This window comes from Callospermophilus lateralis, chromosome 1 (genome assembly GCF_048772815.1).
Source record: "Callospermophilus lateralis isolate mCalLat2 chromosome 1, mCalLat2.hap1, whole genome shotgun sequence".
In the NCBI taxonomy this organism is placed as follows: Eukaryota; Metazoa; Chordata; class Mammalia; order Rodentia; family Sciuridae; genus Callospermophilus; species Callospermophilus lateralis.
In genome coordinates this window covers 117,246,536-117,260,106 of record NC_135305.1, presented here as the reverse complement: position 1 = coordinate 117,260,106, position 13,571 = coordinate 117,246,536, and the positions used below count along the sequence as shown (strand labels likewise).

At 41.6% G+C, this 13,571-nt stretch overlaps 1 protein-coding gene across 4 annotated transcripts in view; it reads right to left on the bottom strand.

The window, feature by feature from the left end:
• Window positions 1-13,571, bottom strand: part of Nf2 (NF2, moesin-ezrin-radixin like (MERLIN) tumor suppressor) — an 86,217-nt gene that overhangs the window by 48,118 nt on the left and 24,528 nt on the right. For all 4 annotated transcript variants that reach the window (XM_076837410.2, XM_076837408.2, XM_076837418.2 and 1 more), the window contains exons 2-4: window positions 7,897-8,022; window positions 5,866-5,988; window positions 3,576-3,659 (exon numbers count right to left, since the gene is read on the bottom strand). In XM_076837410.2, the coding sequence (XP_076693525.1) occupies window positions 3,576-3,659; window positions 5,866-5,988; window positions 7,897-8,022 (333 nt within the window). The remainder of the gene's footprint in view (window positions 1-3,575; window positions 3,660-5,865; window positions 5,989-7,896; window positions 8,023-13,571) is intronic.

Sequence of the window (13,571 nt, the reverse complement as noted above, 5' to 3'; positions counted from 1 at the left end):
GAAAGTTCCTTTCTGCTTCAGAAAGGTTGTGAAATAAAACAAGCTGCATACTGGGGGAACCAGTATGACTTACTGAAAATCTTGGACTACCTATGATCACATAAATGAAACTACAATTAGTGAAAGGCAATGTCTGATCTCCATAGACCTTCCTCTCACTAGACAGTGAGGGACGAGAGCAAAGTGCTAATTCAGGCAGCTGGGACACCAAAGGTCCCCAACCCAGCTCCTCTCGGCTTCAAATCCTTTCCATCAAGAAATGGGCAATAGCCAAGCACGGTGGTGCATGCCTATAATCCCAGCGACTTGGGAGGCTGATGCAGGAGGATCATGAGTTCAAAGCCAGCCTCAGCAAAAGCGAGGTGTTAAGCAACTCAGTGAGACCCTGTCTCTAAATAAAATACAAAATAGGGCTGGGGATTTGGCTCAGTGGTTGAGTTCTCCTGAGTTCAATCCCTGGTGTCCCTCCCTGCCAAAAAAGAAATGGGTATAGGACTGGGGTGTAGTTAAGTGGTAGAGTGCTGAGGAGGAGGGGGGGGAGGAGGGGGAGGAGGTGAGGAGGGGGAGGAGGAGGAGGAGGAGAAACAACAAACGAAAGAGAAAAATAGATGGGCTATACCCTCTGTAAAACAGAATTAACTTAAAAGTATTGTGACTTTGGACAAATCATCAATATTTTCCGAGCCTTAAATTCTTCATCAGCAAAACAGGCACAATACTCTCTAGCTTGGCTTCCAGAAAAGACTACATTGAGTAACTTGCAAAATATTCTTGTTACAGCACTTTGGCAAATGCCACAAGCCAGGCATGGTGGCACACGCATATAATCCCAGCTATTCTGGAGGCTGAAGCAAAAGGATCACAAGTTTGAGGTCAGCTTGGACAACTTAATGAGACCCTGTCTCAAAAAAATTAGGAGGACTTTTTTGTAGCCCAAAATGAAAAATAAAAAGAGTAGCCCTGGGTTCAATTCTCAGTACCACAAATAAACAAACAGAACAACAACAACAAAAAGCCCAGTATGAACATGTAAAGTCTTATTAATATTATAATCAGATATATCTCCTTTTAATATTAAGCAGCTCCTAGAAACTGGAAGCATGCTACAGTGAGAATTTCCCCAGTGCAGACTTAAGCCATAGATTACCTTTATTTGTAAGATCCTTAAAATTTACACCGGAAAAAATAGTTAGAACATCCTCCTCCCTATGAACCACATATGCTGTCTGTGATTCACTTTCATCTCCAAATTAGTAGAATCCAAATTAGCAGGGCTTTCCTACAGTGAAATCTGTCTAAGCAAACATCTGCTGGTTCCCAGAAAAGTGATTCCCCACCCCCCACAGGTGGCCTTTGAATTATGGCCTAAAATCCATACTAAGAAAATAAAGCCTTTGTGACCAAGGTAGTGTCCTTGAAAGCTTGGGTCTCCCCTAAACTAGAGCAAAAATGTGCAAAAAAGAACTCCACTCTGGGCCAGGCAGTGCCCAGATTTAATGAAAGTGACAATGACTGCTTCATCACTGTTGGGGCGATACTGATTGAAAGGACACATTTTTCCTGTTACTAATATTCTTGATCAAAGCATAAAAGGAAGCATATGTTTTAGTTGAATCAAGGCCCATTTTCTGTTTTCTCAATTACTCATTTTTCAGAGAAGTGGAATAGGGGAGGCACAAAATGCAATCCCAAAGCCATGAATTCTGTCCTTAGCATTACCCAAGATTGCGTGAATGACCTTGGGCAAATCACAGAGGGCAGATAGTGCTTCAGTGCCTACATCTTTAACGGTCAACAAACCCCCTCCCTCAGGCCTGGTGAATGCTCAGCAAATATTCCACGAGTCATCATATGATGAAGCTGTGTTTCTATTGGTGTGATCATCAAGACAACGTACAGCCTTCCCCCACTCATCCACTCAAATGACAGACCAGTTACTTCCTGGCTTTGATCTGAAATTGTACCAAGCTACCCAAAAAAAGTGAGCGAAGAAGAATGTCATATTGATTTTTCTAACACAACAGGGGTGGCTTTACAGATACCTGTAATGAAAAAGGAAAATAACTGAAAAGATTATGCTTTACAATCACAAGTCATCAGTGTCTGAGGACATCTTATACTGCAGTGAAAGGCAAGAAGCTGGGAGACTAGGAGAAGGTGGTATGTGAGTGAAATGGGAAATCTGAGGGACATGAAGTACCCTGGGCTAACCCTCTTGTTGGTCTTAAAAAAACAGAACGGAGGGCTGGGGATGTGGCTCAAGTGGTAACGCGCTTGCCTGGCGTGCACGGGGCACTGGATTCGATCCTCAGCAACACATAAAAATAAAAAAAATAAAGATGTTGTGTCCACCGAAAACTAAAAAAATAAATATTAAAAATTTCTCGGGCTGGGGATGTGGCTCAAGCGGTAGCACGCTCACTTGGCATGCGTGCGGCCCAGGTTCGATCCTCAGCACCACATACAAAACAAAGATGTTGTGTCCGCCGAAAACTAAAAAAAATAAATATTAAAATTCTCTAAATTCATTCATTCTCTCTCTCTCTCTCTCTCTCTCTCTCTCTCTCTCTCTCTCTCTTTCTAAAAAAAAAATTTTAAAAAATCTCTCTCTCTCTCTCTTTAAAAAAAAAAGAATAGAAGGGACAAAAACCCAAGATGGGCCAGGGTTGTGGCTCAGTGGCAGAGCAGTTAGAAGATTAAAAAGACACACCACATGTGAGGCATTGGGTTCGATCCTCAGCACCACATAAAAATAAATAAGATAAAGGTGTTGTGACCATCTACAACTAAAAAATAACATTAAAACAAAACAACAGGGGCTGGGGTTGTGGCTCAGCGATAAAGCACTCACCTAGCACGTACGAGGCCCTGGGTTAGATCCTTAGCACCACATAAAAATAAATAAACAAAATAAAGGTATTGTGTCCAATTAAGAAATAAATATTAAAAAAAAAAAAGAAAAGAAACACAGACTTGGTGATGTTCCTCTCCTATCCCTCCTGGTCTGTAGTGAGTGAATGAAAGTGAATGATTTTCAGCTAGCTGGATAGCTCCACAGGTAAAGTCTAGCCACACAATCAGTGCGCATGCCCCTGAGAGGTGAAGGAGGCAGGGCTGTGTCTGAGGGTGTGGCGGGTGCCTCCACATAGGACAGCTGGCTTTTAGAAGATGGAGGGAGAATCTGGGCTCTTTTGATCTAAAGGCCACGTTTGGTCATAACTAGAGATCGTAAATTCATTTTTCCTGGTTAATAAATAGAGGTTCGTGTGGTGAATGTAATGACCCACATGTGCATAATGAAATTTCACAGAAAATTTATCTTTCTGAATGAATTCCCGTAGAATGAATTCTATTTCATTAGAAGGATATACTTATCATTTGTACATACAAACACACATATGTTCACATACAGAAATTAGGACAGTGACAATGGATTCCCCTAATCCACAAGTCTTAGGACATCTCACTTCCTAGGACAAGTCTTTGTTGAGAAAATCCAAAGAACCAGAAGATAGGAGCCATCCTGTGACACAAGTTAATGTCCAGAAAGTTGCATTTTTCTTCTTTGAGCCTACCTTGGCCTGGACAGCATAAGAAGCCAGGAGCACAGAAGCCTCAGGAGGGCAGTAGATCTTTTCCTCTAAAATCTGCTTCTTCACCTAAAAGGGGCAATGAGGGAGACATGAGACTGTGCGCAAGTGAGTCGAGCAGGCTGGTCACAGCAGATGGCTGCAGGGTGTTCTAAATGAGGGCTGTCAAGGCAGCCTGTTAATGATTTTCTGACAAAGGGGACAATTTTTTTTTTTTTTTAACTGCTGCAGACCACTTGGGAGTTCAGTCACTGAGAAGTTACTGCTAAGATGGCTACACATAAAACCCCCCTCATCTTGGACTGGGGGGTGCAGCTCAGTGGTAGAACACTTGCCTAGCAATGCATGAGGCCCTGGGTTTGATTCCCAACACTGTAAAAAAAATAATACATAAACAACACTCATCTCTTCAAGATCAAGGCTGAAGAGTAAATGTGATCTTCATGGTTATTACAGAGACTGACATCTGGGCTGTGGCAGAGAGGTGTGAACTAGAGAAGTGTCAGGAGCCCTCTGAGGATGACTACAGCCTAGGTCCCTGCTGAGCACTCAGAGCATGGAGGAAATGAAGTCTACTTTTAAGTCTAAAGACAAAAGCTACCAAGGCAATGAGTTATGACTGCAGAAAAAAACATTACTTTCAATGTGCTGCTCTAAGGAAAAAGGAAGCAATAAAATTTGATCGATTCAACACTTTTAAGTACACGTGAGGTTCAGGAAATATAATTCCTAAGCCATAGTGTTGAATTAACATATTTCATTGCACTTAATTTCTTAGAATGGTGCAATGTATGATCCTGACACAGAGGCAAGAAAACTGCATGATGCGGGGCACACTAAAATAAACACAAAAGGAAAGCCAACTCTTTTTACAGATGTCAACAGTCACCAGATTCATAAAAGTAGTAAATTTTGCCTTGTTCTGTTACAAAAACACCCCAACATTTCAATGAAGGAAAATCAAACTAAAGTCATACGAGGGATAGATTCTGCTTACAAGCACTTACAGGAATGCCATTTCTATAACACTAAGACATTCAGGGACCTTGGAGGTCTTTATGTGGCTTCATTCACACAAAGAAATTCTTTCCAGGTTTTAAAACTCATTTTATATTCTTACAGAGAAAATGAAACCTGAGCTGTTTTGAAGCAGTGCAACTCTTCAAATCCTTGGATTCTTTTCAAAGGAAAAAGAAAAAGAAGTCACACTACAGAAAAACTAAAAGGGCTATCTTTTGACTTGAAAATACTGGAAAGAAATCTGACATATACTCTGTGTGTGTGCGCGCGTGTGTGTACATGTTTGTGTGCATGCGCACATGCACATGAGAAGACCTTTTGGTAGAAGAAATTATTTAGGGGGCTTATTACATTTCACTTAATATTTACCAAACACAATATTCTGAGGCTCAAATTAATTACAAGAATGCTGTGACAGACCACATATCTACTTCGGGAGAAATCATGTAATTAACGACCTTGCTGCAATCTTAACGTCACTGACAGTGGGCACCTTCGGTCACACAGGCAGCCCTGGTGCCAATCACTGCAACTAGCCACAAAATCAGGGAGGTGCTCTGGCCACAAGTAAGCACACAGGCAAAACTGACAAGGTTTCCATCATCCTCTAATTCCCCTCCCCATCCCCCTAGAGGGTCAACAACCTATAATTATGCATCTCCTAATTTCTTCAATTTGGATGAGTGATTACTTAGGAATGCCTACTGAACACTTGATGACTTTTGCTTTTAAGGGGCTTACACTCCAACAAGGAAGCAAAGGAGCAAGCAGACAATTATAGAACAAGATAGCATGAAGCAGAAAGCTGGAAGTATCACAGGCACGAGACAAATCAAGCATCACCAGCATTTTGAAGTTCTGTCTTAATGAGATCAGATTTTGAACTAGGGAAGAACTACTGCTTTATAAGCCTCTCTCTTTAGACTTTCTTTATACTTTCAAGTTAGCTTGAAGCAAACAGGACCCATCTTCTGGGAGATTTTAGGTTAGGCAGCTGCTTCTATCCATGCTTCATCATCACACCTTTGCAATTTCATCTGACACCAATTCTCATCGCTCAGGTATAGTTCTATTTTGAAGATTTTTTTCCATTACAGACCCAAAGGGACTGACGCTCTAGAGGCAGAACATTTTTGCAATGTGGAGGCGTTTGTGGTCAACTCTGAGAGGTTCACTCAGGATGCCTCTGCAACCACAGAGAGGGCGGGGGGGGGGTATTCTCTCAGAATTTAGGGGGTAGCATGGGCTGGTGTACCTGCAAGAAGAATAAGTGTTGTGTGATCTCCTGAACCAGCTCCTCCTCAGCATTCTCAGGATAAAATTTGGCCAGGAAGTGAAAGGTGACCGGCTCCTCCTTTGAAACATCATGATCCAGCACCTGCAGAATTCCAAAGCAGAAGACACACGTATTGTGTCAGCCCCTCTTCTTCCTGTGCTACCAAAGAACTTTTTGCAGGGAGAGTATACAATTTTTTCCCTGTTAATTTCTTCATATTTCTCACAAGTGTTGATTCCCCAGCTGGAAGCATTCACAGAGCCATCCACATGAGGAAATACCTTCCTCACACAGGGTTTCTGAACCAAAATAATCAATACCCTAAAAGATGAGTGAAGCTAAGATGAAGGTTCAAATGTTCTCGAGGCCACAGGAAAAAACCTAGAAATATAATTCAAAGGTCTTGGCCACTGTCTTTTATGGGAGACTGAAATGTTTTTACATTTTTCTGAAGTAGTGAAATGTCTCTTTGTTCTTTTTCCTTATTGCCCACCTACATAACGTAGATCCAATTGGAATACACCTTAGAGATGATGAACTAGATTTTTGTGACACCATTTAAATGTTAACTGAACAACAGAAGTGAAATGTGTACACAGAACAATCCTTTGTTTCTAGGACCCTCCAGAGATGCCCCACAAAATGCTTGCAGTGCAGTCAGTAAGCCAATGCCTTTAATCTTCTAACAATTCCATCCACCCCCTGAAAAGCTTGAACCATCTGCTCTCCAGAGTGAATTTCATTTCAGGACATAAACATGCCATGTGACAAGCTACCAGGCTCCATTAACATGTGTCATAATTTATTTCCTTTGAGCAGCGGTTCCATGGCTCCTGATGCCCTCAATCTAATACCCGTTTGGCCAACACTCAGGTATGATTTAAAATTCACTTTGCTGAGAATCATAAAAACATATGGAAAGTTTTGCTGTCTCTGACACATAACTCTCCTTACTCCTGCCCAAATTATAGGGGACAGTGGCCAGTAACTCAAAATCAACCTGATCTAGGATACCCTCACTGACACTGGCACTTCACAGAACTCAGATCATGAAGAATAACCATTTGAAATTTACAACCAGCAGGGATTTCAATGTGAAGACTTGAGATTACCCTGTACATATATAAACACAATTTGAACACTTCAGCTTAGGATTACACTGGTAAAAGCCAGGAGGCTTTCATTATTTATCATAACATGAAGTATGTAATAACTTCAGGCAATTGCAAAGGGTACCAATTAGGGTAAGAATTAGACACTGACTTATTTAAAGATTCAGGTGTCTTTAGGAATGACAGACAAAAGCACTTGGTCCTGTTCCCCAATCATCTTCATAGTTAGGTGGGCAGGTAAATATATAAGTGTGTCTTTATGTGAACATATGAGCCCATGCAGAGGGGAGTTCCTCTAGGCAATATCCATTTTCAAGCCATTTTAAAATTAGTAGGAGCCCAGACTGCACGTGCCCCAGAGAATCCCAAGAACAAATGGGCATTGTTCCTTCACCACAGGCACAGGCACGTCCTTTATTCCTTGGATCACATTAATGATTAATTCAAGTTGGGCCATGGTGTTCTCAAAAAGACTTAAAAATTCCCTTAAGAACATGAGCCCCAAGAGAATCTTTCAAAGACATGAATCGTTTTTGTTTTGTGTTTTTTTTTTAAGTATAAGATAGTAGTCATTTTTATCCATAAAGCCTGCCTCCTGGCTCAATAAATTGAAGGGCATAAAGCTGGAAGCAATCGGGCTGGGGACAACAAGCAAAGAAGCCAGGACTTGCAAGGGTTGAACCCCAGTGAACTCTACTTGCCTAGGACAGGTTGGGGAAGGGTAGGGCACAGCACTTCTGGGACCTGGTCTCTGCACCACTCAGTTCAGGAACTTGACCCCTTTCTACCATGTAGCCATGAAGTCCTGATGATAAACAAATAAGCTAAGCATTTGCTCAGGGTAAAACCCAGAAAGCACACATCTGCCCCACTGATTTTGTGCAGTTCCAAGCCCAACCTTCTTGTCCATTTTGAGCCAGGCCACGGTGTCCTTGATTGTATACTGTAGTCCAAAAAACCAGGTTTCCCGCAGCCCCAGAGTCCGGCACACCAAATCAAACAGGTCCTTCCCTTTCCATTTCACCTGCAATATAACAAACCAACAGGGAAGGATGTTGTGAGCAAGAATCATAACCTACTCGCCTACAAAACGGTTCTCTGCACTCTCTACTGATACTAAGATGGCTGATGAACATTGAATTCCTAAATAATTTTAAAGCTTCCCACACAAAACCATGAGTGGGAAAATACCAATTAGAGCTTAATGGCTTAATCACTGCAGAGCATACACAATACCTCCCTTGGACACTTCCTTACAGATCTTAATATCCTCAAAGCTGCTAATTTAGGAAACCTGGTAAATAAGCATCCTCATTTAGGAGAGCTGAGCCTCCTGAGTTAACCCAGGGAGATGGCCAGCGTCTGAGACATCAATTCCCTTGAGATTTTGTTGTTACTTTTTAAAAAATCATTCTGCCCTTTGATAAAAGACTAGTGGTGTGTGTGTGTGTGTGTGTGTGTGTGTGTTAAATTAAATATTGGTTTAACTAGAAGTTTTTTAAATATAGGGGAGGAAGTTGCAATCAAAGTCATAAATCATGGGAAAAAAGAACCATGAGAGATCAGCCAGTCCAATCACAGGTTTCCTATCATAGATGCTCAACTGGGCTAAAGGCAAAGTAACTCATCCATAGTCAATAGAGCAATTTCAAACTCTTGGTATCTAAGCCTAGGTGACAGACATCCATATACTATGGCGTGTTTACCCTAGAGACTCACTTTCAAAAGAACCTGAGCTGGACACAGTGGCATATGCCTATAATCCCAGCAGCTTGGGAGGCTGAGACAGAAGGATCGTTGAGTTCAAAGCCAGACTCAGCAAAAGTGAGGCACTAAGTAACTCAGTGAGACCTTGTGTCTAAATAAAATACAAAATAGAGCTTGGGGATTTGGGGATGTAGCTCAGTGGTTGAGTGCCCCTGAGTTAAAAAAAAAAAAAAAAAAAAAAGACCTGAAGCAACAGCTGCTAACCCCTTTTCTCAGCTAGTCAGTCATAGCTGGAAAAACAAATTCAATATCTGAATAGGGGAAAAGAATGTCTAGCAGCTTAGTGAATGTTGCCACCTAGTGGCTTTGCCATTAAGTCTCCCAGGATGTTCCCATACTACCCCCTCATCTACCACTTGCCAGATTCCTGCCCCATCACCTCCCAAGTTATCAGTTGAACACAGAAATATACGCCTAGTTGCAGATATGAACACCTGAGGCACATCACAGAAACAGCAGTCATAGAGTAATCCTGAGACTCAAATGCAAGGTCGCCAAACATGGAAAGAATGAGACCACTTGATTGCAAAAGCCTCTGAACTTCTACTCTCATTGGAAATCTCCAAAGTCCTGGCACACTGAAGATGCATGATGAAAAAGAAATGGGGAACATGTAGGTTTTAGAGACTTATTAGAAAAAAGAAAAAAACAAGAAGGAAAAAATATCTGATTGACTTTTTGCTAAAACCTAGTTCCACAGGGGAGTTTTCAAGTAGGATTTCTGTTTTTAATAGCTGTGAATGAGGGCTGGGGTTGTGGCTCAGTAGTAGAGCACTTGCCTAGCATGCATGAGGCACAGCATTCAATCCTCAACACCATATAAAAATAAAATAAAAAATTGTGTCCACCTACAACTAAAATATAAATGTTTTAAAAAAAATAGCTATGAATGAATGGTGGGTTCCCCACAGGTACTCAAAAGGAGAGGCCATCTCTTCTCTGTGTTACATTCCAGCATTCCAAGTCAGCAACCCAGATGGCAGATACCAAGATCACAGCAGACAAGTGCTTGAGTTGCAGTGGGCTTTTGTTCTTTCTTTCTTTTTTCTTTCTTTTTTTTTTTTTTTTTTTTGGCGTGGGAGGGCTGGGGAGGGTACTGGGAATTGAACTCGGGAGCACTGGACCACTGAGCCACACCCCCAGCCCTATTTGTAATTTATTTAGAGAGAGTTGCTTAGTGCCTCGCTGTTGCTGAGGCTGGCTTTGAACTCTCGATCCTCCTGCCTCAGCCTCCCGAGCCACTGGGATTACAGGCATGCCCCACTGCATTCAGCTAATTTTGTTCTTCACTAGGGCTTTTTCTCCTATCTTTCTCTGACTATAGTAGAGTCCCTGGTATACAACAAAGATTATTAAGATTAACAAAGTTCTTAGAGATTATTTTGAATAAAATAAAATAAATAAAATCACGAGTTTTATTTTTAAAAGATTATAGTCTTTCTCCATTTATAATGCTGAACAATGGCCACACCCATTGCCCATCCGACAACTGGACAAAGGGTTTTTAATTCACAGCAGGTTTTAATTCCTACAGGCAGACTTCACTGAAGAAACGTTATTTTGGAAAACTGGAAGCTTCAGGATGCCGATTATCCTCTTGTCTCTATTTTAAGCAGCACACAGTATATAAATTATAAATGCCTACCTTGCTACAAGATAATGTACCACTAAAGAGCAGGCATTAATGTGGAGAAGTTAAACACCCATGGGCAAAGAGGATCAAGGTAATGATTCCCAACGTGCCTTTACTTACAGCCACAGCCAGGACTGGGTTTTGGCACGAAGGGGCTGTCTGCAAATGAGATAGGCAATGCACTGGAAGAAAAGCTGCCAAGGGAAGATGAGTGAATTTCCCGACTTGGGAGTTTAAATCCTCAAACATAATATCATATTAATGCAGTTTTCCTGCATTCCCTTCTACTTCTTTGTTTTTTATTTGTTTTGTTTTTGTTTATTTTTAATTTTTTTAATTGTAGATGGACACAATATCTTTTTTTTTTTTTAATTTGTTTTCATTTTTATGTGGTGCCAGGGATCAAACCCAGTGTCTCACTCATGCTAGGCAAGCGCTGTACCACTGAGCCACAACCCAGCCCCTACTTTTTAAAATGCAAAATCTTTGTTGAATGCAAAGACAATGTCTTTGCCCCCATGGAGCTTGCAATAAAGTGAGGAGGAGGGAAAGAATTTTCATAACAATTCAGAATGCCCTACTTAGGGGGGTTTTCTACTTATATTTTTAACTTTGGTGTGAAGAATCTCAGACTGTCAAGAGTTGAAAATGAGCCTGAGTAATTAACTATCACAGACCCAGCCCCTTTTGTACAAATAAGGGAACTGAGCCACAGATTATTTGGCAGGCTGACAAAAGCAGGCCCTGGCCTTTTTCACGGTGACTCAAAGTAGGCAAACCCCTAGTCCCTTGAGCACCTCTTTCCCTATTCTGTGGTCCTCCTTTCTTCTTGCTTTCCACCTTGTTCAGAAAGTGACCAGTGTCTGAAATGACACTCATTCTCAGAAGAGTCAAATGTGGCTCATCTACAGCTTCATGTGAATTAAGTCCCCTGGTTACTCTCATTTATTTTTACAGTTAGTACTGCAGAGCACACGCGCTATATGCCAGCACTGTTGGACATCCGGACTACAAAACGATGCAAGCAGGCATGCAAGAGAAGCAGGGGAGAACTCAGGTCCGAGAAGACTTAAAGAACAAGTGAGAGTTCATGAGGTAGGGAAGGAAATACACCTCTTTAAAAAAATCACAATTGTGCTGGGCGTGGTGCACACACCTATAATCCCAATGACTCCCAATGAGGCTGAGGCAGGAGGATCGTAAGTTCAAAGCCAGTCTCAGCAAAAGTGAAGTGCCAAGCAAGTCAATGAGACCCTGTCTCTGAATAAAATACAAAACAGGGCTGGGATGTGGCTCAGTGGTCGAGTACCCCTGAGTTCAATTCCTGTGCCCCTCAATCTCAAAAAATCATGATTGCTACAGGAAACTGCAAGTCATTTGCTGGAGCTGAAACCAACAGCCAGGCTCTGGAAGGGGCATGGTAGAAATAGTGCTTAATGCCCAACCAGGTGACTTGACTTCAGCCAAATTCCATAGAGGCTTTGAGGACTTGGGCAGAGGAGTGACAGGGTCAGATCTGCATTCTGGATGTGTTCTGACAACAGGGGAGAGAATTAGTTGGAGGAAGGAGCCTAAATCAAGGACAGGGCTGGAGATGTGGCTCAAGCGGTAGTGCGCTCGCCTGGCATGCGTGCGGCCCGGGTTCGATCCTCAGCACCACATACAGACAAAGATGTTGTGTCCACCAAATACTAAAAAATAAATGTTAAAATTCTCTCTCCCTCTCTCTCCTTTCTCTCATTCTTTCTTTAAAAAAAAAAAAAGTTTAAAAAAAAAAAAAGGACAGAGCGAAAGCCAATCCTACAATGGGAAAGGTGGTGGGAGGGAGAAAAGACAGCCTTAGAAATGTAAAGCGAGCAGTCATAGAACTGGTACCTGAACGGGGACCAAAGGAGAAAGAATCAAGAAGGACACCTGCATTTCTAGCTCAAGCACCAGATGGTTCCACTAAAGAAGAATGGAATACAAGAGAAACAGCAAATTTGGGAAAACAGATGAGCAATTAAGTTTTAGACAAGATAAATTAAGCTGCCTGAAGAAACCAGGAAGAGATGCCTTAAATAAATTTGATTTGAAGCCTCCATTTATAAAATAACATGTTTGAGGCTGAGGCGGGAAGATTTTTTGAACCCAGGTGTTCAAGGTCAGCCTCGGAAACATAGTAAGACCCTGTCCACCCATCCCCCAGAATAATAAAATAGAAAGTTCTGTCTTTAAGCAAGGAAGTTTTCTTATGGTCTGGAGTTGTAGCTCATGGTAGAGCATTTGAATAGCATGCACTAGGCTGAGATTTAATCCCTACCAAGGACAAGGACAAGGAGGAAAAGTTGTTTTCTGTTTGGCTAAATCTAACCTCAACATGTTATTACCTACCCAAAGTTGTTTTTGGTTTTTGTTTTGTTTTGGTTTGGTTTTGGTACCAGGGATTGAACCTAGGGGTGCTTACCTGCTCAGCCCTTTTTATTTTGAGACAGGGTCTCATTAAGTTACCTAGAGCCTTGCTAAATTGCTGAGGCTGGCTTTGAACTTGCAATTCTCCTGTCTCAGACTCCCAAATCGCTGGGATTACAGGTAAGCTCCACCATACCGGGCTGATGTTGTACTTTTCAATATGTCCTTCCCCAAATGAGGGGAAGGGCTGCTCAGTCTTCCTGATTTGAGTCTCCAGTTCTTTACAGACAAAAGCTGTTGGTCATAGATACTGTAGGTTTTCAGGATCCTGGAGAAGGGAGGTATTTGGTTATGAATGGTTATGAATGATGTGGGCTGACTTGACAGAACATGACAAATATATGTCCTTTTAAAAAATTTTTAATATTTATTTGTTTGTTTATTCATATTTTTTGGTATTGGGAATTTAACCCAGAGGCACTTTGCCACTGAGTCATATCCCAAACCTTTTTAATTTAATTTTTTAGACAAGGTTCCACTAAGTTGCTGAGGCTGGCCTCAAACTTGCAATCCTGCTGGGCTCAGTGGCACACACCTGTAATCAAGTGGTTTGGGAGACTGAGACAGACAGGAGGATCGTGAGTTCAAAGCCAGCCTCAGTGATTTAGTTAAAATAAATAAATAAATAGGCCTAAGCAACTCAGCAAGACCCTATCTCTAAATTAAAAAAAAAAAAAAAAAGGGCTGGGATGTGGTTCCATGGTTAAGCGCCTCTGGATTCA